Raw genomic sequence first — 26827 nt, 5'->3', positions numbered from 1 at the left:
ACCAGGGCAGGGAGAGAAGGACACTCTTACTGCCGGTGTTCCTTTCTTTCTAAATCGCAGTAAACAGGAAGCAGCAGCTGGATCTGGTTCACTGAAGGAATCACACACCTTAGAGAGGAATAGGGAATTGGGAAATGGTTTACTAAGAAACAAAAAAGAAATTGAGCTTCCGAGGAACTACTTGTGGTTGGTGTGTTTTTTAACAAAAAAGGCCAGGTGTTCGAGAGACCATTCTGAGAGAAAGATCCGGAAGAAGAGAACAGCACAGGTCCCTCAGTCCAAATCCTGGCTTCAAATCCCAGCTTGGCCATTTCCAGCTGTGGGACACTGGGTGAGTCATTCCACCTCTCCAAACCTCAGTGTCCTGGTCACTAAAATGGATAGACAAACACCTTCCCACCTGCAGGGCTTTCCCAGTCATTAGTGAGAATACACATTGAGCCTGGCACATAGTAAGCACCCGCGACATTATCATGAACATGGCATTCATGGCCCTCAGTAAGCTTGTGGCCTCATTTTCTGCCTTTTCACTGTACACACTCCCACAGCCCGATAATCCTCAGATACACCATGAATTTTCATGCCTCCAAGCCTTGGCTCATGTAGCTCCCTCTGCCTGGCCTACCATTCCCTAGCTAGAGAACTCCTATACATCCTTCACTGCCCAAGCCAAAACTCTAACTCCATTATAGAACCTTGTCCAGAAATCATCCAGGACAATGAGCATCTCCATCTCCCAAATTCCACAGCGAGTTTCTAATATTTTTAGAATTGATCCCACCAGTCTGAGCCACAGGTGGTACCTGCAAGACTGTAGCAAACACAGCTGGGCACCCACCCAGCATCTACACAATTGGGGTCAGGTACCGAAAGCTCAGGGCAGGTAAGCCTCTGTCTCCAGTTCCAGGGTTAATTCTCATTGGTCTAAACCAATCACGGCTATTTCATTCCCTAGCCTGTGACTGGTTAGAGAGGAGCATGTGACTATCTCTGGCCAATGACTAATGAGGGGAATTCTTCGGGCCCGGTTCTGTCCCTGGAAAGGGAGAGATGGGGGAAGGGTGTCTCAGTAGATTCTGCCCCACCAGCAAGAGAAGCTGGACCTGGAATTCTGAGGCCTGAGGCAGCCCCGAGCACCTACATGACCATTAAGCCGTAGCCCAGGCACAATTCTGTCCGCTGGCTGGAGTCTGGTGCTGGGTCCTGAACCCAGCTGTGTTTCAGCCAGCCCAGTCTCTGTTTCCTCTTCCGCAGAACTTCCTTTGGGGAGCCACCCCTCCTTCATTTTCAGCCCATCTGGTTTGGGTGAGGCGGACCTGACCTGCTCCAGAGGTGGGCATGTGACTCAGCCCTGGCCAGTGAGAACACTGCACCAGCACCCCGTCTCCTGCCCACAGCCTGCGACAGGTTCAGAGAGTGGCATGTGATCCCAGGCAGGTAACTGATCATTGGCCCCAGGACTTTTACTGGGACTATCTGGAGAGAAGAACTTTTCCCACTGTGGTTTTAAGATGCAGGCCTGGACCTGCTAGTAGACATATTGGCAGCTACATGAGGGAAGAGCCTGCCTAAAAGTGAAGCCAACATAGAATAAAGCAGGAACAAAGGATGGAGATTCCTGGAACCTGGATCCAGCCATGATAAGCAAATAACTGATATTCCTTTGGACCCTATAGGTTGTACCCTTCTCTCCCCTCCAGCCTATGCCCTGAACGAAGCCTGCACAGGCCCAGGAACGGGAAGGGGATTTACTGACAAAACTGACCCTGCGTCTTTCCTCAGTGTCTGTGCCAACCACCTCTTCTCGACTGCTCTGAGAGCCTGGCTGCCCCACTCCTGCTTCTACCCCACATCCTGGCCCAGTGCCAAGGAGGAAAACCACACCTGAGAGATGTAAATCAACACCTGCCACCCCCCCACCCCCGGCTTGGCCAGGAAGAGAAGAAGCAGGGACGGAAGCTGATGTGACAGCTCAAGATGTCAGGGGCCTGCTCCCCGGCAGCCGAAGCCAGGCCAGCCTGGGTCCCGGGACACGAGGGCATGGCTCCCAGCAGACCCTCAACAGTTACAGGCCTGGGCGCGGGAGGGAGAGTCAGATGGGATTTCCAAGGCCTGTGGCACTCAGGAGAAAAGGAGGATGACGTTTATGACAGGGGAGCCTGTCTGTGTCATATATTGCCTGCTCTCTACAGCCCTATGGGATGGGTACTCTTGTTATCGCCATGTTACAGATGGGGAAACTGAGGCACAAGGAGGTTCAGCAAAAACCTCAAGATCATGCAGCAAGTGGCAGGGCAGGTACTGGAACCCAGCTCTGTAGGACTCTGGGGCCCCTGGTATTCACATGTCATCCCTGCAATGGGAATATCTGAGGGGAAAACATGGGTGGTTGCAAATGGCCTCCACCCCCAGTTGCACCTAAAATAGAGGCAGGCCAAGCCACCCACTGTGTAGCCCCTGTGATTATTTACTTCATCGTTTCCTACAAATCAGCTCTCCCTATTTAAAAAATGTCAATACATTCGTTTTTTTAAAAAGGAACATCATAAAATAAAATAATAGAATAGAATAAGATAAAATAAAATGGAACCTCACTGCCACTGCTATGACTGGAAAGCAAGTATGAAATGCCGTGAGCATCTCATAAAGTAAATGCAATCAAAACCACGTAACGGCATGAAATTTCGGCTGAACTTGTTTTCTGGGGGAAGGCTCTGAGCCTGCAGCCTCTTCTCTCTGTTAAAGAGAAGAATTAGTAAACCAATCAGCTCAGCTGAGATGCCTCCCTTGACAGTCAGGGTCGGGCAGGAGCGCGGGCGTGGAGTGACCGTCTCACCCTGGGATTCACTCATTTAAGTGTGTTTGGAGGTATCACCTAAAATCCCAAGTGTCCCGCCCCCTGGGAAACAAATGTGGTCCAGAGTCCTTCTTTATAGATGAGGAACAGTGCCCGGAAATAAACTCCCCTGTCTGCACGCTGGGAATCAGGGGCCTGGAGCGGTGGAGGGCCTGGTCCTGGCATAGAGCCAGAGGAGAAGCTGGGGGTCCAGATCCCCAGGGTTTGCTGTCCAATCGCGGGTCACTTTCCCCATCTCCCACCCCAGAGCCTGAGTCTCGACCCATCTGAGTCTCAAGAGGTCACAGAGAGACCCCACAGGGCGCCCACTCACATCCGTGGGGTCGTTCTCATTTGAGATGTTGACCAGGTAGGTGAGCTCGGAGTATAGGTGATTCTCAGGAGGGTACGGGTTGTTCCACGTCAGCAGCCACGTGCGGGAGATGTTGGCGTGAACAGTGAGGTTTCTGGGCGCCAGGGGTTTCACTGCGGAGAAGTGGTGCTTGGTGAGGGGCTGGGCTGGGCGTCAGGAGGAGGCCCGGCCCGGCCTGCAGACCATTTAGATTTTCAGTCAACACCACCTCCGTAATACGTTGATGGGATACCACACAGATTTTGTCGTAGTGGAGAATTAAAACCCTGATACCGATTCTCATGTCGCTAAAATCCACTTTAGCGGTTGTTAACTACATTTCCACAGTGAGTGCAAAATGCATAAGCAAAGTAACCCAAACTTTGGCCTTTCTACCTTTATCCTTCACTCTATTGGCCATCTCTGTGCTCTGTATTATTATCTACTAAGTATTTTTCTTTATTTTGATTCATGTGTTTTAAAACTTAGTCTCTTTTAAAGCAATCATATCCATGAGATCACAGGTATATAATGAGCATTAAAATCAACACACACATAAAAATTCTTTCAATTCATGGATTCGTTCCTGGGTCAATTTAAATCACCCCCCCCACACCCTCCAACTCCGGGTATGAGTAAGCCCTTCCGGAATTGCTGATGGAGGTGACTACTGTGAGCTCTGTGAGAATACTGCCTCTGCTGCTGAGGAGCTGTGTGACCTGAGGGCAGGTTACTTGCCTTCTCTGAACTATGTATGGTTTTTTACAATTGCAAAATAGGGATAATAACTGTCTTTTGGAAACTGAGGCTCAGAGAGGTAACATGACTTGCCCAAGATCATACAGCAATAAGTAGTGTTTTAAACTCCTGTCACTACACCCCAGCAAGCTCTTGGGGAATTCCTGCGGGAACTCTGGGTACCAGGATAAGGTCCGCCTCCCATGGTCTAGACTGTCTGAAGAAGCAGCAGCTGAACAGTTGACAGTGGGTGGAAGGACGGTTCCGGGCTCAGTTTCTGATCTGCAGCAAGCATGCCTTCCACCAAATACGCCTCATTCAGCACCCTGATATGGGCACTTAAACACAGGGGGTTGACATATCTGAACCGAAGGGGTCCTGACGTACTGCTGAGCCCAGCCCCATTTCAAAGATGGGAGGACTGAGGCCCAGAAAGGGGCAACAGCCCCATGAGGGGTTGGAGGCTGCTTGAATGGCCCCCTCCCCCAAATGGAGCCTGCCTTCCCTGCCCTGGCCGCTGTGGGAACAGCTGCAGCCCCGCCCTAGGCTACCCCGCCCTGCCCCGCCCTGCTCACCATGCTCACTGGGCTTGAAGGAGCTCTTCCACAGCAGCTGCTCCCCAGCCCACAGTTCCAGCTGGTAGGTGTCCACACTGACCACGTTATCCATATGCATATGGCACACGCACACCGCGCCAGCTCTGTTCTCGGGGACACACGTGTGGTTTCTGCAGACACAGATGTTGCATTAGGCTGGTCATGTGACCCACGGGCATCCCAGGATACACCTCAAGGGACCACAGGCCCTTCCAGCTTCCTGGTCACTCTGCCTCAAGGACCAGATCTGGGAACTTGGGAGCAGAGTGGCCAGGATGCAATGGGGACCGGGGCCTGGGACCACCTCCCTGCTGGCCACAGCCCCTCACCACACCCACCATGGACTCTTATCCGCCCCTGACCCCAGCCTTGGACCCTGAAAGCCAGCAAAAGGGAAGAACCCACAGCATGAAAGAATTTGTAACAACGTATGTGTCTGTTCCAGCACCCCTCTGGTAGCACAGTTTAGCCCAGTACAGCGGACTGTGGCTTGGCAGGCACATACCCTGTGCCCCACAGCCTAATCCTAATGTGTCACCCAAAACAGCCAACCCCATGTCTCATGGACTAGGCCAGGGGTCAGCAAACGTCTTCTGTAATGGGCCAGATGGTAAATATTTGGGGCTTTGAGGGCCATACTCTTGCTGTTCCAACTACACAACTCTGCTGATACAGCACAAAAAAGCCCCAGCCATAGACAATACGTAAACAAATGGGCATGGCTGTGTGTCAGTAAAACTTTATTTACAAAACAGGTGGTAGGCCAGATGTGGCCCATGGGCCATAGTTTGCAGATCCCTGGTCTAGGCCAATGTATCACATACAGAAGCACAGCTGGTCCACCTTAGTATATCGTGGAATAACAGCTCTGTCAGTGTAGCCCACATCAGGTGTGCTGTATATCCCAATGTGCTCCATAACTGTGTGCCTTGTGTACTGGATCATGTCCTGGAGCACCACCTATACCAGTGGTTACCCCTGTGTACCATGGATTATCCCAGTGAACCACCTGGAAAAACATATCCCAAGTTCCATGGTCCACCAACCATTGCTGTGAACTCCACTGCTAACACTGCACCCCCAAACAATGGCCTAGCCCAGAGGTTCTCAAAGTGTGGTCTGGGATTCCACTAGGTCAAACTGGTTTCATAGTAATACTCCGACATTAGTTGCCGTTTCCACTCTCCTTCTCTCACAAGTGTACAGTGGACTTTTCCAGAGGGTACACGATGTGTGATGATGCCGTTGCTCCAACAGCCTGTTGAATGTGAACTTGTGGGCTGTTGTGATTTAAAATTTCTGTTTTAATTTACAATAGGGGAAATATTGATAGATGTAAGCTACCCAGACTAAAGCTTTGGGGGTCCTCGCTAATTCTTTTCTTTCTTTCTTTCTTTCTTTGGTTGCACCGGGTCTTAGTTGCAGCATGCAGGATCTTTAGTTGCACCATGCGAACTCTTAGTTGCGGCATGTGGGATCTGGTTCCCTGACCAGGGATAGAACCTGAGCCCCCTGCACTGGGAGTATGGACTCTTAGCCACTGGACCACCTAGAAAGTCCCTTAATCCTTAAGCACACAAGAGAGTCCTGAGATGAAAAAGCTTGAGAACTGCTGGTCTAGTCCAGGATTCCACCACATCCACATGCCACGTGCCTCGGTGACACTGAGCTTGGAGCACCGTGACGCACTCGCTGTGTCTTACACACGCTGCACCCCAGGGCACCTCACCTCTACCACGCCCAGTAAGCCCCCGTGAACCGCATTTAGCACACGCACTCCAGGGTACCACGTGGGCCAGGCGAATTCCGAGGCAAACCTTCCCCAACTCCCAGTTCCAGCCCAGGCTTACTCAAAGTAGAAGAATTTCAGCTGGTAGAACAGGCGGAGCTCAGCTCTGCAGTTGGTGGGCCAGGCCATCTCCCACTCACAGGTGGAGATGTTGACGTAGTCGGAGAAGCAGGTGGGCCCCTGCAGGACCCTCACACTCCCTGGGGAGACACAGGAGACCTCTGAGCAGCTGGAGCCTGACAACCAAGAGGGATGAGTTGGAAACCAGCCCAAACAGACCAAGGGGCCCATCACAAAACAACAAAACCACTGTCCGAGGCACGGTCCTCACAATGCAGGGGCCAGGAATGGGGCTCTGTGAGCTTCCCAGCTGGCACTGGGGTGATGCCTGCAGCTGAAGAAATACCCTTGGGTACAGGGTCCATCAGCGGAGACAGACCAAATGCACCTTTATAGTATGCAAATGCAACTACCTGCCCTTGGCCGAATTAAAGGAAAAATATGTCAGTCTAAGGGTAGCTATCCCACCATCACAGGCATCTATCCCATGGCGTGAGCCTGGTGCATAAACAATCAATACTGTAAAGGTTTGCTGAATGAAGGAAGGAATGAATGAATGAGAGATGGTGACTTACCACAGCCTGCCGCCCACACCAGGATCAGACAGCCCACCGAAAACGTGAGCCCAGAGCGAAGCCACCCCATTGGGAGATCCTACAGCGCCTGCTGGGAGCAAGTGAGCCCGTTAGCGCTGATTCATGATTCCCACGGTCCCCATCATCCCGAGCCCAGCTTTCAGAGCTCACCTCCAGATACAGCCCTCCCCCTCCGCCGCATGCCCCCTCCACCCGGCCCCGCCTCCCTCTCCACCGGGCCTGCACCTGCCCCCCTGCACACCTTTACTTCCTGCTGCTCTTCAAATTCACTCTCACTCCCATGCCTTTCCTCTCCCTGTCCTCATTGATACTCTCTCAGTCTCTGTCTTCTCTCTCATTTGTTCATTTTATTCATCCATCTATTCATAATGAATAAATGGCCCCTTAATACTCCAGTGTTTATTAAGGAAAACAAGGACAGCCGCCGACATAGCTACAACACAACCATCCAAACCAGGAAATTAACACGGATGCGTTACTGCCAGCTAATGCACAGACCCGGTTTCCCTTTTGCTAACTGCCACAGCAACGCTCTTTATAAGTCCAGGATCTGGTCCAGAATCATGCGTTGCACCTGATGATCATGCCATCCCAGTGCCCAGGTCTTGGCTTCTGAATACTATTCTCGACTGACAGGAACCAGGGCTCCTCGGAGAAACAGCTGACTCCAGGAGCAGGGAAAGTACAAGAAAAGCCTGGAATTCTTCTTGTGCCAGAAAGTAAGGAAGTACTCCACGAATGATGGGGACCGCTTGAAAAGACATAGGAGCCAGCTAGGATGGATGCCCACTGGCCAAAACGGGCACAATTAGAGCCTCACAATGAATATTACAGTAACTAACCGTAACCCTTAGAGTTAAAATAGGGGTGCAGGAGTCTACGGCGAAAAAGATGAGTAAGTGGGGGGAAGGGACAGCTCTATTTCACCACAGCAGGCTCCAAGTATCTCCCCACAAACTCACATTAATTAACTTTACATAATTCACATACAACACTTGATATATGTAATTGTATAGAACCTTATACACAGAAACCTGGCAGATACCACCTTAACCAAATGGTCAGTGTCGACAGGGCCAGGAATGGGACAAACCAAGGTCATGAGCTTTCTGAAAACAATGCCCTTGGAAGAACACAGTATCACTTCCCTGGGGTCCCTGCCCCCAGTGCACAAATCACATGGAAACATCAGACAAGCCTACACTGAGGGGCAGTCTATGCAGGAAGCGGCCTAGACTCTTCAAAAAGTGCCCTGGGGGCAAAAGGCAAGGAGAATGGGAGATGTTCTCCTTTCAACTGTGTGTCTGTCATCCCGAGAGCCTGTGCTTGTCTTGTGCACGGCCAATCTCCTAGTACCTACGGCAATGCCTGGCACGCAGCACGTGCTCAGGCAAGTCTGTCGAATAAATTCACTTTGGACATGATGTGGGGCCGCTGATGGGCTCAGCACGGGGCTGGAAAGCTCTCCCTAGGGGGAGACTTGGTATCCACTCAAAGTCTCAACTGGCCTTCCTGGCAGAGCCACAGTGAAGACCAAGGAAGGAGGGGTGGGGGTGGGGTTTGGAAAACAGTGATGCTGGTTTCCTCTGCCAAGTCCCAGCAACCTTCCTTCTTGTGAGTTCACAGACATCCACAGCATCCTGTGGCAGAGATGTCAAAGGGGTCACTCTAGCCCCAATTTTGAAGAAAGAGAAACAGAGAGGTCAAGACGCGTGTCCAAGGTCACACAGCAGAAAGGCTACCGTGGTAAAGTGCTTTAAAAAGGTGTGGGGGAGTGAAGCAACCCCCCCAGGGTAGATTAAATCATGACATCTACAGCGGTCAGGGTGTTATCTTTGATCTGTTTTGGAAGGCACATCCAGACGTATGCATGTGCATACACACACACACCCACACACGCACACTGACTGGTTTCACAGGGATGGCAGGTGCTGCATCTCAGGAGAAACCGCGGCACAGATGTGGTGGTGACAAGGCCTCTCTGAACATCACAGGGAACGAAGGACGAAGGTGCAGAGAAGCAGAGGAATTAAAAAGAATAATCACCAAATGATCAGGGTGTAAGACACATGGCAAAAGGGAATAATTTCAAGTCCACACCCTGACATGTAGGGGTTGGGGGGAGTCTTGGGGTCACCTGCCCAGCCCAAGTGGCAACCTGAACAGGGGTGCCTGCCGAGATCCCATCTCTGACATGTTGCCATCCAGTTTCTGCTTGTACTCTTTCCATGGATGGGGTGGTCACCCCTAGTCAGGCTTTTGAGCAGAGCCTGACTATTGGAAACAGCTCCCTTATGCTGAACCAAGCATTTGTGTAAACAAAGTCCTGCTTATTAAGTACTCACATGTGCTTGACCTTTTGCCATGTGCACTAGAGTTATTACCTTATTGACTCTGCCCAAGAACCCTGCAAGATGGGTTGTTATTTCCACTTTCTTCCTAAGGGAACCGAGGCCAGAGAGATCAAATAACTTGCCCATCGGGTCCCACAGCTGGCGAGAGGGCAGGGCCAGAGTCAGAATCCAGGTCTGCTGGCTTCTGAGACCAAGGTACCTTTCAATATACCAACTCCAGTTTCTCCTAGAACCACAGACTGAACCCAACAAGATGGAATGAAATGGGCCAGGAAGAGTTGGTCAACCTGCTTCCTTCTAAACATTTTACATCGATTAATTCAATAATCAAAACAGCTTTTCTAGGGCTTCCCTGGTGGCGCAGTGGTTGAGAGTCCGCCTGCCGATGCAGGGGATACGGGTTCGTGCCCCGGTCCGGGAAGATCCCACATGCCGCGGAGCGGCTGGGCCCGTGAGCCATGGCCGCTGAGCCTGCGCATCTGGAGCCTGTGCTCCGCAACGGGAGAGGCCACAACAATGAGAGGCCCACGTATCTCAAAAACAAAAACAAAAAAAACCCCAGCCAGCTCTTCTAGCTAAAGCCATATTAACAGAGATATGAGAGCCAAGACCAGGGAGGTGATAGTACCCAATTGTAACTGTGCATCCGTTTGGAAGAAATCTTGCTGATTTCAAGCTTGTCAAGGGGATGACAACTAATACAGAGAGGGCCTGAAAATCCCAGAGGGGCTAGAAGGCCTCTCCCTAAACAGCTCTGCTCTCCTATTTCCTGCAGTCTCATCATGCACTCAACAAACATACAATATTTACCAAAATATTTAAACATGCCAAGTTTCTTTCTAAACACTGTACATACAATAATTCAATATTTAAAACAGCCCTATTCAGTAACTACTAGTATTTTTTCCCATTTTTAGAGGAGGAAATCAAGGCTCAGGAAAGTTAAGTGACTTGTCTGAGGTTACAGAGAGGTGATAGCCCTGGGATTTGAACAGGGGCAGTGGGGCTCCAGAGCCTTGGCTCTTAACCACTATCTGTGTTTAGACCCCAGAGTTCTCAAAGTTTTGGAGGTCCCTGACCCATCTGAACCTCTGATGCAAACTCCAAGCTCTGTTTCCAGAAAAGTGCACACATTTAATTTTGCATTCCGTCTTAGTGGTTCAGACACAGCGGCTACTTGAGCTTACTGAAGCCCAAGTAAGGACTCCAGGTCAAAGCCCCACCTGCCCCCCAGGCAATGAGCGGTTTTTGAGGGTCTTTGAATCGGGTCGTGGCAAGGTTTTTCCAAGACCCAGTCTGGGGCTGGGGAGAACGCTGAAACGAGGGGGAGCCGGCAGGGTGGGGGGCAGTTAGCAGTTGCTACAAACGCGAGTCTCTTCTCCATGCTGAAACCAGAGTCATTTTCAAATTGGAAACCAGGCCATGATCTGTCTGTTCACTTCACTGGCCTCTGGCCTCTGGTGAAAGATGTCTTCACCCCGGGGTCGGGGTTGGGGGGGGAGCACAGAGCCCCAGGGGTCCACAGCCCATCCAAGAGCAGCATCTCTGAGTCAGAATCAAATCCAAGCCCCGGAATGAAAGCAGCCAATCGAAAAGGCTACATGCTGCTTGATTCCCTTTATGTAACATTCTTGAAATGATCAGACTATGGAAATGGTGAATAGATTCGTGGTTGCCCGCATGGGTGTGGGAGGGGCAGCAGGGAGGGAGGGAGGTACGGCTATAAAAGGGCAACACAGGGATCCTTGTGATGATAGGACTGTTCTGTATCTCACTGCAGTGGTGGAGACAAAAACTGTACACGTGATACAGTTAAATTAATAAGAAGCAAGCTAACAAAATGAATAAAAATAACATGTGCGTGCGTGTGCAAACACACACGCAAACGAGTACCAGTAAAACGGAGGCAATCTGAGGAAGATCGGTGGTTTCTATCAATGTCAATACCTTGGTTGTGATATCGAACTATAGTTTTGTAAGATGTTACCCTTGGGGGAAACAGAGTAGAGGGGATCTCTCTGTATTATTTCTTACAACTGCGTGGATTAATCCTTACAACAATTACCATAAAATAAGAAGTTTAAGAAAATGCAAAAAAAAAAAACCCAACCCAAACCACCCCAGCCCCTCTGATGATCTGGCCCCCGGAGACCCCACTACCATCCCCTCCTATTCCCTCCCTCGTGCTCCCTCCCCCACGAGCCTTCTGTCCCACTGGCCTTCTGACACACCCCTGTCCCTTTCCTCCCTCGCACCCTTTACACCCAGAAACACCATCCAGCGAGGGCACCCTCTGTTACTTCTCATCACAGCACCCTGTTTATTTCTGTCATACACTTATCACCATCTCAAATCATATCTCTGAGGTTATATAGGTGAATGTTTATTTTATTTCAGTAGGTAGATGACAAAGATAGAAAGATTTGACTGCAGAAATGTTTTGAACTTCCCCAGATCAAAACACACCGTAAAGAAAAAAAGCAAGCAAGCAAAAGATTAGCAAAAAGTGGCAATCTACATTACAGAAAGTGAAGGGCCTTAACATATAAAGTGGTCTTACAAATCAGTACGACAAACATTCCTTTAAGTAAAATAGCCATGGTCATTGTTTTGTCCCCGGTGCCTAAGCAGTGCCTGACATGTACACAGTATGTGCTCATGAAACATCTATTAAATCAATGATTGGTTAAAATTCAACAACAATGAATACAATAATCTGTTTTTAAACATGGAGTACGTACCAAGCCTTTGCCCCTAATAACTGTCATTCGTATACAGTACTTATTATGTGCCAGGCATGGTTCTAAGTGCTTATAATATATTAAGCAATTTAGTTCTCACAACTTTATGAAGTAGATGCCATTAAAATCCCCATTTTAGGGCTTGCCTGGTGGCGCAGTGGTTAAGAATCCGCCTGCCAAGGCAGGGGACACGGGTTCCGAGCCCCTGGCCCGGGAAGATCACACATGCTGCGGAGCAACTCGGCCCGTGCGCCACAACTACTGAGCCTGTGCTCTAGAGCCCGTGCTCCACAACAAGAGAAGTCACCGCAGTGGTAAGGCCGCGCACCGCAACGAAGAGTAGCCCCCGCTCGCTGCAACTAGAGAAAGCCTGCGCGCAGCAACGAAGACCCAACGGAGCCAAAAATAAAAAAATAATTAAAAAAAAAAATCCGGGCTTCCCTGGTGGCACAGTGGTTGAGAGTCCGCCTGCCGCTGCAGGGGACACGGGTTCGTGCCCCGGCCCGGGAAGACCCCACATGCCGCGGAGCGGCTGCGCCCGTGAGCCGTGGCCGCTGGGCCTGCGCGTCCGGAGCCTGTGCTCTGCAACGGGAGAGGCCACAACAGTGAGAGGCCCGCGTACCACAAAAAAAAAAAAAAAAAAAAAATCCTCATTTTAATGATGAGGAGACGAAGGCACGGAGAAGCCGGAGCACTCGTTTGTGGTCACAGAGCCGGGATTTGAACCCAGGCAATCTCACTCCAGAATCCACGCACCACTGCCTCTCAGAATGTCATCCCTGCAGCCCTGGCATGTGGTGTTATTAGTCCGATTGGCCAAAGAGGAAACTTGAGGCCTACAGAGGGCAAGTGACAAAGCCAAGTTCATGGAGTTAGGAAGCAGCAGAGTGGGTGAAAGCCTGACCAAGAAAAGAGCAGAAGCAGACAGAGTAGGAAAACACTCCTGCTGACCGGGAAACACACTTAACTCACTCTTTTTATTTGGGGGGAGATGAGTGGCGAGTCTTGAAATGTCAGAAGCCAGCAGCAGCACAGAAGCGACCCAGCAGGGCTCTTCCTAAAGCCAGTAGGGTGTGCAGGCCTCCGGGTCCTCTCCCCTCTCTTGGCTGCAAACCGACGTGGAAGGGGTGGGAGGCTGGATCAGCAGACAGGATGCAGCCGGTCCTGTGACAAGAGGCATGTGGATAGGAAGCCCGGGACAGCAGGCGCTGCGGGTGACCTCCCTCCGGAGCCGCTGACCCCTGAAACTCCACAATCTTACGCTGGCCTGAAGTGTCTGCTGAGCTGGTCTGGCAGGGGGGGTAGGGATACACTTCTCCCCGGGTCAGCAGCCTTCCCAGAACTGCTGTCCAGCTAGGGTTCCCAGAAGCGAAAGCCACGTCACCAGCCCCACCCAGGATGGTGAGGAAGTCTGGTCAGGGCCCCAAAATGGCCTGGGCTCTGCCTGCCTGCCCCACCCCCAGCCCAGAGAGTGGAGGGGAGGGGCGGCAGCAGGCTGCTTCTGCTGCTGGCAGCAGCAAGAACCAGACACCTCAGCCAAAGAGCCCACCAGGCTCCCCCCGCGCCTACTGTGTGCTTCGGGTCCTCACCCCCTCGCTTGGGCCCCATGTATTCTTGCTGCAGGTGTTTTCTCAGCACCTACTGTGTGCCAGCTACTACAGATGTGAAAAAGGCCATTCATTCATTCAGTCGTGCCTTTTTTCCTTCTTTCCCTTAACAAATATTTGAGCGAGGAGAGAAGCTACTGGAGGATGGGCCCATTTCCCATCCTACAAGACAGGCCCTTGGCTGCAGTGAGGGGTAGGGGTCACAGGGGATGAGAGCAGTGCAGTCAGAAGGGCCGGAAGACAACACTGTCTAACAGGGGTGGTAAGCGATTCAGACTCCTTCCTCAGGGCAGTAGGGAGCCACTGAAGGCTATTGGGCAGGAGAGGAGCTGCTTTCCAGAAAGCCCACTCTGACCTGCGTGTGGAGAACGAGTGCAGGAGTAGCTGACAGAAGAGGCGGTGCCGCTCGAGCTGCAGAAGAGAAGCCAGGCTCTAGCTCTGTTTGGGAGGTAGACGTGGCAGAACTTGGTGATGACTGGTGGCTAGGAGCTGGGAGCAGGGAGGTGGCCTTGGGCTGGAGCACGGGCGGATGGACAGTGGCAGGTGCCGGGAAGAGGCACGGTCTTGCTGTGGAAGACCATGCACTTCACCATACTGTGGACCTGGTGAGTCCAAGTAGGCGATGGGCCCCAAGAGGCATCCAGGAGGCAGTATGTCCTAGCGGCCTGGAGCTCAGAAGGAAGGCTCACGCTAGAGACCGGTTTGCAGGTCATCAGCTGTGGCTGAAGCCCACGGGAGCTTGCAGAGTGAGAGACACAGCCTTGTCTGAGAGGGGAGGGAGGGGGCTGGAGACCGTGAACCTCCTTCGTGGGATTCGGCTGGGCCAGAGCCCCAAGGGGGTGCACCATCTCCGGGACAGGCTGGCATCCTGTGCTAACAGCCACCTTATGGCAATGTGGACGCTCACGTTGGCTGCGGACACATTAAGTCCAAATGTCCACGGGAGGGGCAGCCAGGTGACTCCATCTAGGATCCTGGAAGCCACGCCCATCCTCAGAAGGTACCAGTGCCCCCAGGGAGGAGGCTGCGCCTGAGGACCTGAGTGCAGATGTCACCGGCTCAGGACCAGCGGCCACAGCCTCCATCACTCTGCAAGCCCTTCTGCTTTATTTCTATTCCTGGCACTTACTCCTCACTGCCTATCACACACGCATGTGTCCTGTGCACAGTCCAAATCCCCCAGAGAACACCAGCTCCTACAGGTTGTGCCCACCCTGTTCACTGCTATAGCCCTACAGCCTAGCACAGTGCCTGGCACACAGTAGCGGGGGAGGGGGTCCATAGATATTTGCTGAATGGAAGAATAAATGCATGCACTCCCCCTGGCTGTGTGCAGTGCGGCCTGGCCAGCCATCCCTGATGGAGGCAGGGATACAGCTCCCAGAGCTGGCATTTTCTGCCTCTTACTGCTGGATAAACACTGACCAATTCTGGCTCAGAGTCTCCTTATATACCCCAAGGCAGGCACCACACCGATCTTGGCCACCCCAAGAGGGGAGGGGGGAGCTGATCTCCAGAGAGCTGGTAATTGGGGCGTTACCCTGATTACTGCTCATTGCCCTGATGCACAGATACAAGACGTCTCGGCCCCAAGATGCTGATTAGAGTTTGGCTGTCTTAGTGACAGTCACGGCTCCCAGTTTGCCTTCTTACTGAGGTCACCAGAAGTCACCATGATTGCCCCCAATTCCTTGAGTCTTTAGAGACCATGCCCTGGGCCCTTCTGCCCATAGGTTCCACCCTTCCCCAACTGAGGAACACGGAAGGTGCAATTATTATCATTCCCTTTGTAGACATGGGGAAACTGAGGCCCAGAGAGGTCCAGGAACCTGCCTAAGGATGCACAGCTAGTAAGAGGTGGGCCTGGGAATTGAACCCAGATCTTTTGGTTCTGGAGTCACAGTACAGCACCTGGCATGGAGGAAGCAGCCGTAAATTCACTCCTTTTATACACCTCTCTGTTTGCTCCTCCCAGCAAGCCCCGTGTGGAAGATGTGGTTAAACATTACCTGCACAGAGGAGGAAACTGATGCTCAGGGGAATTCAGAAATAGTCCCAAGGTAACGAGGCAGGAAGTGATGAACTAGAACTTGGCCTCCACCACCGACCACTGTTTGCCCAGTCCTCACAGGGAGCATGTCTCAACAGGGACCAGGACTTTTGTCCCTGGGCAAACACAAAGCAGTCAGCACAGATAAGAGCTCCCTGTTCATGGTCTGTCTGCAGACAGGCGGGGGTTGGGATGGGGCTGTCCCTCGAGTTCTTTCTGTTGTCTCATCCTTTATCATTCTTGGCACGGTCAGGGACACACAGATGTGTGGGGACACCCACATGGGCAGGGACCCCAGAGCATCTAAGATGCGGAAGCATAACTCTGAACCTAAGCGTGTGGACTCTGCGCTGACTGGCTGGGAGACCTTGGCACACTGTGGTCCTCTCAGAGCCTCGGTCTCCTTATCTGTGAAATGAGAGCTGAACCACTTGCCTCCTGGGGCGGTTGAGGGGAGGCAAAGAGACCATGGCTGGCATAGCTGGGTAGAAGAGCCTTAGGGCAGTGCTGATGGAGCAGGCAGCAAAAGCTCGTCTCCAAACGCCAAGTACAGACCCTGAGTACATGACAGCTGCCATGACAGCACAGAAGGGTCTCAGAGTACAAGCTGAGTATAGGAAGCTGGGCTTGAAAGGGCAATACTCATTCCATTTATATGAAGTCCAAAAGGACACAAACCAATCTTGGGGTTAGTGGTCAGGAAAGTGTCCTGGGGAGGGTGCGGCGGGAGAGAATCTTCTGGGGGGCGAGTCATGCTTTGTTTCCTGATCAGGTTATACACGCTTGTGTTTACTTTGTGAAGCCGGGCACTTGTCTTCATGCACATTGCAATAAAAAGAAAAAGAAAAATACGATGGGTGAGAGGGAAGGGAATAGAGCAGAGGGTGCACGAGGCTACTGGGGTTTGTCATCGCAGGTCTCAGAACAGCCAGTTCTCAGAGCTGGTGGATCCCCAAAGACCCCGGAGTCCAAGTCAGCTAACACTTCAAGTTCCCCTAGGCCTTTGCCACGGGGCCATCAACCCTCTAGTTGCCTGCTTCCAGCAATGGGGCGCTCACTCCCTCCGGGGGCAGTTCCCAGCTCCCAGCCACCTCTCACGGCCACGGAGGGTCATCTCCCCCAACGGCAACCAAATATCTAAGAGAATGCAGATGCATGACCTCAGTGAGTAGAGAGAGGGCAGGTGGCGAGCACATGTCCAGTCCTAACAGGCACCCGCCACTCTGCTTTGCACCATGTAAATGAAGACCTAGGGGTCACTAGGGTGCTCGATTTTTCACAAGAAGCTAGAAACCCAGATTTGTATGTAATTACCCTGGTTTTTAAATGCTCAATTTTTAAAAACCACACCCCACATTTGTGGTCCCTCTGTGGCTTACAACCACCAGGTGATGTCCTCCTGGGTAAGTGGGTGTCCTGAGACACCAGAAGACCCCCAATGAGAGGAAAGAAGCAACAGGTGAGACCCCTCCCCGGCACCTTCCCTAAGCTCTGGCACCCCCAAACGTTCCTTCCTTCTGTCCCCGTGGGATACGGTTGTTATGGTGATGAGAGGGAGCAAGGCTGGAGACACGCCATCACCGCCTGCCCTCCTGTGGCTGAGCAGTATCATTTGTCAGTGAGGAGTTCCAAAATTTTGCAAAAGCCCCATTGCTTTCCTCCTCAGGGGGTGCGGACGAGGGGATCAAAGAGCAGTCCTTACACCCCCCCAGCCCTGCCCCACCCTCCCCATATGAGCCACAGGCTCCCCACTTCCCTTGGGCTGTTTCCTCTGCCTCTCAGTGCCCTCCTCCTACGCCACCCTCTCAGGATGTTCCTGATCAAACGCTACTCTTTCCTCCCCCCACCTCCCAGCTCTGCCTGTCCCTCTGTCCAAACATCAGTTCCATTCTCATAAAGAGTGAGCCATGCGCATCATTTTGCTCCATTTCCAGACTGAAAGTCCTCCAGGCCAGGGACTGTGTCTCATGCACGTCTCCTTGCGAACGCAGAGGCAGCCAACAAATGATGGCGAAACTGAAGTCGTTGGCTGCCTCATTGTGGATGTGTTCCTTCCTCCAGGCCTTTGTACATGCCATTCTCGCTACCTAGAATGCTGGCCAGTGTTTACACCCAGCGACTAATATGAGTACAGGGATGTTTACAATGCCTTTCATATTCACTATGTGTTGTTATTTTCACAAAAACCCTAGAGAGGGGCAAAGCGAGTCATATCCCCATGTTACGGTTTAGGAAATTGAGGCCCAAAGAGGGAAAATGACTTGCCCAAGATCACTGAGCAAGTGGGTTGCAGAGCTGAGACTAAAATGCAAGTTTCTTTTTTGTTTTTTTTTTAAACTCATGCGGCTACCAGACTGGGGTCAAAGAAAAGTCCTTCGACGTTAGAGGGGCAGAAAAGAAAATAAAGAATTGGAAAATTAGTCAGGAAAAATGCAAATAAAGGTAACAGGTATACGAATATTAATACTGAATAAAATGGAATTTAAGGCATCAAAGTATTAAAAGAAAGGTAGCCGTTTTATACTGATAAAAGGAGCAGCTCACCAAGAAGGTATAAAAATCATGAACCCTCTTCTATTCATATTGTATATTGTTTATAAGCACCTAACAACATACCTACAAAAACGAAGCAAAAAACTGAGAGAAGGCCAGAGAAAAATGAACAGATCCTCTATCATAGTGGGAGATATATCAGGTAGAGAAAACTACATAAAAACAGAGAAAATATAAATGATATAATTAGTAAGCGTGAACAAAATATATTTCTAGAACTTTAACCCAACAAAAACACACATCCTTTCAAATACAAGAGGAACAAACAGAAAAAAAATGGACCAGAAAATCCTACAAAGACGATCTCGACAAATTCTCCATCACTGATATCATAGAATCTACAAATATTGACCATTATGCAATACATTCAGAAATCAACAATCAAAAAATAACTTAAAAATTCCATCTACCTTAAAAAAATAACGCACATAACACTTTTAATCAAAAGGGAAATTATAAACTATAATAGTTAGCAGTGAATGACACTGTGTAACAAGACCTGTGGAATGAAGCCATAGCAGTACTCAGAGAAAAAATTATAGCCTGCAGTTGATTTACTAGAAAACAAGAAAGACTGAGAATGACTGTTAGCCTCAAACAAGGAACCTCAGAATGGAAGAAACCTTAATTGACAGCAGCTCTTGTAGACGAGAGAACTGGAGGGTTTAGCTGACAAGTTCAATACCAGCCCCAACTGGGGTGTGGCCACTACAAAGTATGATTGCAGGTGGTATCAACAGAGGTATGGGCTCCAGATCCAAGGAGGTGACAGTCTCCCTCCTCTCTGACTGGGCAGGCTTTGGGGGAGGCAATGGTTTCTATGTGGAACTCTGACCAATTAGATCATGCCCAAAGCCAGACTGAAGAGGAAGAATGACTGAATGAATTATGGCTGTGTCATCTGAATAAGAGAATCACTGCGCTGGGATGGAAGAGGATGCTTACTACCTCCAAGGGGTAGAACCAAAGCCAGAAAGCAAAAGTTCCTGGAAAGCTAATTTAGCTAAATCCCAGGAAAGATATTCTCCCAGTTAGAGCTGTCCAACAGTAGAATCTGGTTTCTAGAAGGCCTACTCCCCATAAGCAAGACTGTTGGGAAGCTGAGGGTCTGCGGGCTTGGAGGGCTGCCCCCGCAGAGATCTGGCGTCCCTCCTCTCTGGAGAAGTTCCTCTTAAAAAGACAAAACAGTCTCTTGGCTGCTTCAGGAAACCCTCAGGCCTTCCGCAGTTCACCAAAACAGCTCTTGGTGACTGTGCTCCCTTATTTCTAACCTAGAAACCTACTTCTTTTAAACTCTGCTCCTTGGGCTGGATGGCTCAGAATAGTAGTTAAATGTACAGGCTTCCAGCCCTGGATTTGAATCCAGATTCTGCCCCTTCCAAGTTGTATCACCGAGTAAGTCTCTTCCCTGAGCCTCAGTTTCCTCCCCAGGGAACTGGGGAGGCACCCATGCATCTACCTGCCTCCACGACCCTCAGCCCCACCACGCCCCCTCTGCTTTAGGGTGTCTGCCATGCTGGGAAGATGCTCATCGGTAAAATAATCTGTAAAATGATCTGGGCAATGATCGGATCACCTGTGACGTCGGCCCTGGCCTGACCACGTGCACAGGGCTGCTGGGCAGATCGATGGGAGGTGAGCAGCTCCTACCTCGTAGAGTTACTGTACAAGTTGAGTGAGACAATGCAGGCCTCTGGCTGCTATTGGCCTGCCTGACCTCTCTCCCCAGGCCTCTTCAACTTGCTTCAACTCCAGCCAACCACATCAGCTTCCTTGCTGTGAGTCAAACACACCTCAGGGCCTTTGCACTTGCTGTTCCTTCTGCTGGGATCACTCTTTCCCCAGATATCCACGTGTCTATGTCAGGTCTTAGCTCAAAAGTCACCTCCAGGGCTTCCCTGGTGGCGCAGTGGTTGAGAGTCCGCCTGCCGATGCAGGGGACACGGGTTCGTGCCCCGGTCCGGGAAGATCCCACATGCCGCCGAGCGGCTGGGCCCGTGAGCCATGACCGCTGAGCCTGCGCGTCCGGAGCCTGTGCTCCACAACGGGAGAGGCCACAACAGTGAGAGGCCCGCGTACCGCAAAAAAAAGTCACCTCCACCACTAGACGGTCAGCTCCACGAGGGCCCTTGTTGCTGCATCAGTCACTGCTGTGTCCCCAGCCCCAGCACGCTTGCTGAGTTGAGTATAAGCAGCGAGCCCCATGCTGGCACTCAACACATGTGCGTGCCTGTCACTTTCAGCCTTGCAAACTGGCTCTGCAGGCCGGAGGCTGTTAGTCCCTTCACAGTCCTGTTGCTTAGAACACCTCCTCCCTCTCAGGAAAGCTGCTCCACCAAACCCTCGAGGGCCAAGCTTCTCCTCCCCTCGCCCGGACCCACCTCCTCCCTCTCTCTCTGGAGGGAGGGGGAGGGGGGACTCAGATGCCAGCCCAGATGGTGAGCATCCCCAGACAGTCGCAGCTCCCAGGCCTGCTTTGGTGAAGACTTGGATTTCTTAAGTGACGTCGAGAAGATGAGGAGTCCCAAGGGGGCCCCAAGAATGAAAATGAGTCAGTCGGAGGCAAACCCGAAACCTCAGAGGCATCACCGCTTCTTGGAAAGGCGAAGATGTGTGCATTTAGACAGAACTGTGCACGCAGAACGGGGGCAAGCAGCAGGCCCGGAAATGGGGCCGGTCGGGCGGACGAGACCTTTTCTAGCATCCTCTCTGGTTCCCTCCACCTGGCCCGCTCCTCCAGGGTCTCTGCCCCTTGTCCTTCTAAATGTCCCTCCTCAGAGAGGCTCCCCCGACTCCACCCCCACACTGCTTCCAAGCACTGTCACTATGTGACACGATACTGTAGGTGCCTGTCATCCTGTGTGAGATCCTGGGGGCCAGGTGTGTTTCCGAATTCAGAATTACTCAGATTAGAGAAAGGTCATCTTGTATAAAATACCACCCATCAAAACTACCCCTGCCCCCCATGGGGCCCGAGGAGCACACTGTGATCAATCACATGAACATCTCTGCAGCAAGACACACGAGCCTTCACACCAAGGGGAATAAATAAAGCCTCCAAAGAGCGTCGCGGTTAGTTCATATCAGGTCTTGCTTCCACTTGAGTGATGAGAATGCTTCCGGTTTTCAGAGCTTGCGGATTTCCAATGTTAGATAAGGAGCATAGATCTGTTTATGTTTGTTTGTGTACTGCCTGTTTTCAGAACTAGAAGTCAAACTCCAGGAGAGCAAGGACTTTGTCCAGTGCTCTATCAGTAGCACCTGGCACCTTGCCTGGCACACAAGTACCCAATAAATATCCAAAGAAGAAATGAATGAGGAAGCCAGGCGCTGGATGTGAAGAAGTGACTCTGTCCTAATCGGGGAGAGAAGTAGCAATCACGGAGCTGTGGGCAAGGTATCTCCAAAGATCATCTCACGAATACTGCCCCCTCCCCCTCCAAACACCCATTTTACTGACAAGCAAACTGAGGCTCAGAGAGGTTAAGCAACTTCCTCCAGATCCCACAGATAGGAAGAACAGCAAGCTCACATTTGAACCTAGGGCCCCTGTCTTCAAGCCTGTGACCTTCTCTCTGCCTCAGGGTCAGAGAAGCAGAATGACTTGGCTGGAAGCAAAGCAACAGGGGTTACGGCCCATCAGATGCAGGGTCCCCTGGTCTCTCTAGGTCTCTCAGCCTCCACTGGGGTTCTCCCATCCACATTCTTGCAAGGGCAAATTCGTACAACATCTAGGCAAGCGTCGGCCTCTCTTCAAGCTGAGCCAAGGGAAATCTGGTCAAACAAGACTGGTATGTCTCCACGGTCCTGAGGAATGCTCCAAAAGATGTCCCTCTTGGCCACCCCAGCAAAGTGGCACAGTGGGAAAGGACAGAGGTTGGGAAGGAAAGCAGGTTTGAATCCCTCCATCTGTCACTCTTAGATGTGCTCTTAGGTGTACGACCTTAGGCAAGGCCGCCACACACATCTCTGAGTCTTGGTTTCCTCACCTGCAAAATGGGCAGATTAAATGCCATCCAATGGGGTTCATTTATTTACTTAACAAATATATAGTGCTTACTTCACACTGGGCGCTGTTCTGTATGCTTGACACTTATGAATTCAGTTCATCATCACTACAAATGGTATAAAGTAGACACTATAATTTCACAGATGGGGAAACTGAAGTCTTGAGAACTTGGCTCCATGAGAAGTGGCAAAGCCAGCATTTGAACCTGTGCGATCTGGCTCCGGAGTCCATGCTCTTAACCTCCAAGCTATATTTCTTGACAGCTAACAACAGACATGGATTCTGACTGTGGATGTGTTGTGTTGGAAATTGTGCTAAGGAGCTTATAAAACATGATGTCATTAGCACTCATAGAAGCTCAATTTTACAAATGTGAGGAAACGAAGCACCCAGGGGGCCTCTGTCCCTGCCCCACTCCCAGGTGCCATCAAGGGCAGTGAACATTTGATCCCAAACTCTCTCCTCCATCCGGGGGGTAGGGATGGGGGGTAGGGGGATAGAGAGAAGGGGGTCCAGGAAAGGGTCTCTCTTCTCATTTCTTTGATACTTCATTTCAGCTCCTCTTCTGAATCTGAACAGCAGGAAATTGTGAATGCCTTCGGGGACAGCATTCCTGCCCCTCCCTCGGCTTTCTGCAACCCTGGGCTTTGCTGTACAAAACACATCAGTTACTCAGTCACTGCCCAGAATTTGGAAATCCTCAGGTCATCCCAGACCTGCTGGTAACTGGGTGTGCTGTAACCAGTGTGACTGGTTAATGGTTTTCCCTCCCTGCGGCCTTCCCCCAGCCTCCCTCTAGATTTAGCTCCAGAGGTCCGCGGTGGGGCCCAGGAATCTGTATCGTGATTCTTATGGTTCAGGCAAAGGTAAAATACACTGGCCTACACTCCTCGGCATGGCATTCAAGGCCTTTCACAACACTCCCCACCTTTCCATCCAGCACTGGCTTTTCCCCCGCTCCCTGAACGACCTCCTATCCTTTATCCATGCTGTTCCCAATGTTCAGCATGCTGTTCCCTCTCATTCTGCACCTACCAAGCTCCTCTCCTCCTCTCCCAGGGCTGGCTCAGAGGTCCCTGCTCCATGAAGTCCGTCCCATTGACCCATGAAGGTTGATCACCCCCTACCTGTGCTTCCTCCCTTCCTCATAGCTCTCCCCAACCGCCCCCCCCCCCCGAGAGGGAGCTCCTTGAGGGCAAACACCAGTGCCCTGAACAGCACTCAAGCAGTGCCCAGAGAGTGCTAATGAGTGAGTGAATGGCTGGGGTGGGTCACCTCCCTTTCTATACCTCAGCATCCTCGTCTGTACTCATGGTGGGGCTGAGTTCAAGTGGCCTTTGTAGGACTCTGGAAACCCCTGACTGTGGGGGACACCTGGACAAAAGTAAACCCGAGCCTCAGTTTTCCCACTGGACTTAAGGATTTTAATAAAGGCACTGTTGTCCCAGCAAATGCCTGGTGATCCTAAAAGGCCACCCATAGGGGAGCAGTTGCAGGGGGGCGGGGGTCATACCTCGCCGCAGAGGGCAAAGGCTGGGATTCAAGCAGGGTAAGTGCTGGCCTGGGGGTGATGTGTGAATCCCAGCAGCAGGCACCCAGTTTGCCGGTCCCCAGACTGTCCTGGTTATAAGAAACATAGATTTTGTTCAAGAGAAGAAGGAGAAGGAGAGGAAGGAGAAGAAGAATCTAGATTCCTGGGTTTACTGAATCTGAATCTCACCAAAAAGAGCCTGAGAAGCTGCGCCTTAAGCGAATCCCCTGGAGAATTTGTTTATGGGGTAGTTTGACCAATGTTGACATGTGGAGGGCAGTGGGCTCTGGTGCCAGAATGAGTGCATTGGAATCCTACTCTGCACTTCTTTTGTGGGCATCACCTTGGGCAAGTCATTTAAGCTGCCTGTGCCTCAGCAGTTCTCATCTGCAAAATGGCCACAATAAACACAAAGCACCGACCACAAAGGTTATTTTGAACTTTAACTCAGAATACTTTCAGCGTTCAGGGCAGGCCCGTACAACAGAAGTCCCAGCAAATGACCGCTATTATTGGGCCCATCCAATATTCAAATAAGGACAGAAGAGGTCGAAAGGGCCTTGTTTCACCAGATTCCTCTATCCAAATCCTCACCGACTTCCTGTGCGCGGGGTTGCGGGTGACTGCCCAGAGAAGACGGGGGAGGTTGGTGGCCCAAGACCTGCCTCCCCCCACGCTCACGACGTTCCCAAGCCCCTTCAAGAGGCCGCCCCTCTGACGTGTCGGGGACGGGGCGAGTTTGGGGCGTGTGGGTGTCTGAGCATCAGCACTAACCTCCCCAGCCCCGCTTCAGGTGCGCTGGGCGGAACGCACGGAGGCTCCGCTGCCCCTCGCGCGAAGAGGAGCCGGCAGGTGAGCAATCCCCACTGGGGATCGGGAAATCCCGGGATCCCCGCCGCCTGGCGTCCCGCCGGCGGCCCAGCGCTCTGTGGACCGCCGCCGCGTGTCCGGGCCGATCTCCCAGCCTCCCACCCGTGCGCGGGCCCCGGGTCCTACCTGCGCGTTCCTGGTCCAGTCGCCGCTCCAGCGCCGGAGCAGGAAGTGGGAGACACCCCGGGCGGCCGTCCCAGCCTTGGCTGCGCCGGGCGGGGCTTTCCTAGGTCCCCTGCCAAGCCCGCCCAGCTTCCTGCGCCCCGCCCCGCTCCCCGCCCATTGGCCTGCGCCGCCCCGCCCCGCCCCGCTCACCCCGCGCTCCCCGGGGCGCCCTCCCGGCAGGGGCGCCGACGGTCACAGCTGAGTCCCTGTCCCGGTCCCCTCCGTCCCCGCAGTCCGAGGGGCTGCCGATCTCTCCCGGAGGCGATCCCAGCGCCCGGGCCCCAAGGCCACTGGAGGTCACACCCCAGCGGGGAGAACTCCGCAGGGCTTCCCCTAGCTCTCAGAATAAAATCCCAGCTCCGGGTGGAGCCTCCGGATTTGGCACCAGCCGGTCCCACCGCCCCTGCCCCTGCCTATCCTGCTGAGGCCCCTCTCTGCCTCTCGAGGCACAGGGGGCAGGTCCGTTAAGGGTTGGGGGGCTGGGCATCTTTAATCCTGCTACTCTTCCCCGACAGCCCAACTTCTGCTGGATGCGGATGTGTGTTCTCTTCATCAAATGTTTTCTGAGCGCCTACGATACGCCGGGCTCCATCAAAACGTAGACTGTGAAACAACTCTTCAATCAACAGTTAGTACCATCTGGCAGACCCCTTTCTAAGGCCATGCATATATTAACTGACAACTACCCTGTAAGGGAGCTATACTACTGTCCCCCAGTTTACAGATGGGGAAACTTGCTCAGAATCATGCAGCCGGTGTGGGATTCCAACCCACGCTCCATGGACCACTAATCACTGCACACCGTAAAAGCCCTGTTGGAGCCCAGAAGGTAGGGAAAAACAGTAAATGAATAAAGTATTTCAGGTAACAAGAGGTACCAAGAAGAGAGTAAAACAGAGAGAGACCTATCTCCTCCTGGAGGAGGAGACATTTGAGCTTCTAGCCTGAAGGGGATGGGGGCAAGACTAGTTTAGAAAGTGAGAACAGCAAGTGCAAAGGCCCTGGGGTGGGAACCAATTTATCATGTTGGAGGAATTGCCTGAAGGCCAGGTTGGCTGGAGAGCCTTGAGGAGGGGAGAGGGGAAGAAGGTCAGGTAGGAGGTGTGCAGACCCAGGCTGGATAGTGCTGGGGTCCCCTCCTAAACACGAAATCTTCTTTTGCCCCGTCTTTGTGTCTCTGAGTTTGTGCCAACTTTTATCTGGAGACAGTGGAAGTCTCACTTTGGGAATGTGTGGCCTGGGCCGTCTGCCCTCCTGGCCTCCCGAACTGGGCTCCCACCTTGTTTTCTGCATCTTTAAGTCATTCTTCACTCTTCCCTCGCTTCCACCAGACCGACTGCGTCTGCATCTGCGTACTAACCCCACTGCTTACTGTCGGACTCTGGGTGAAGTGGCTCGTGCACTGTGCCTCAGCTCCCACATCTGCAAAGTGGGGATGATCACAGGCCCCACCTCATAGGGTCTGAAATACATGTGACGAGATGCATGAAAAGTTCTTGGAGCAACGCCTGGCACATAGTAGGCGCTCAATAGATGTTCACTGTTGTTCTGATCAGAAGGAAGATGAGAAGCCAATTCAGAGCCTTCTTCCTCCACCTGTTTGCTTGTTTGTGAAATGGGGGTAAAAACAGCACAGAAAAGACAGGAAAGGATGGGGCAGATGTGGTTGGATGTGAAGACATTTGGGAAATCTGGAGAAAGGGAATATGGGAGTTCTTTGTACTTGCCACTTTTTTGTAAGTCTGAAATTATGTCAATATAAAGAGTTAACGACCCAACGCAGCCAAAAAAAAAAAAGAGTTAACAAAAATAAGGCATTGTCCTGAAGCCTTAGAAGGATAATAAATGTAAAGTTTGCCATCTCGCATATAGTTGCACTATTTGGATTCCTGCCTGAGCTGTCCAAACTTTGTCAGTGGCTGCTCTGTGTCAGGCCTTGGAGGGGGGGGGGGGGTTGGAGGCCCCAAAGCAGTAACAACT

General features: G+C 51.8%; 1 protein-coding gene across 8 annotated transcripts in view; it reads right to left on the bottom strand.

Moving 5' to 3' along the window:
• Nucleotides 1-24869, bottom strand: part of IL4R (interleukin 4 receptor) — a 40931-nt gene extending 16062 nt beyond the window's left edge. The window contains exons 1-6 of one of the 8 annotated variants that reach the window (XM_029220135.1): nt 24809-24827; nt 13035-13226; nt 6947-7034; nt 6373-6547; nt 4502-4653; nt 3171-3322 (exon numbers count right to left, since the gene is read on the bottom strand). In XM_029220135.1, coding sequence (XP_029075968.1) covers nt 3171-3322; nt 4502-4653; nt 6373-6547; nt 6947-7016 — 549 coding nt within the window. In that variant the 5' untranslated portion in view covers nt 7017-7034; nt 13035-13226; nt 24809-24827. Of the gene's footprint in view, nt 1-3170; nt 3323-4501; nt 4654-6372; nt 6706-6946; nt 7035-13034; nt 18657-24808 lie in introns of those variants that run through there. The other 7 variants (XM_029220136.1, XM_029220134.1, XM_029220140.1 and 4 more) reach the window with 7 other exon arrangements.
• Nucleotides 24870-26827: the final 1958 nt, after the last annotated feature.

Source organism: Monodon monoceros, unplaced genomic scaffold (genome assembly GCF_005190385.1).
Source record: "Monodon monoceros isolate NGI ecotype Baffin Bay Population unplaced genomic scaffold, NGI_Narwhal_1 Super_Scaffold_13, whole genome shotgun sequence".
Taxonomy (NCBI): Eukaryota; Metazoa; Chordata; class Mammalia; order Artiodactyla; family Monodontidae; genus Monodon; species Monodon monoceros.
Note: the sequence above shows the minus strand (reverse complement) of the source record. Positions and strands in the feature narration are given on the sequence as shown.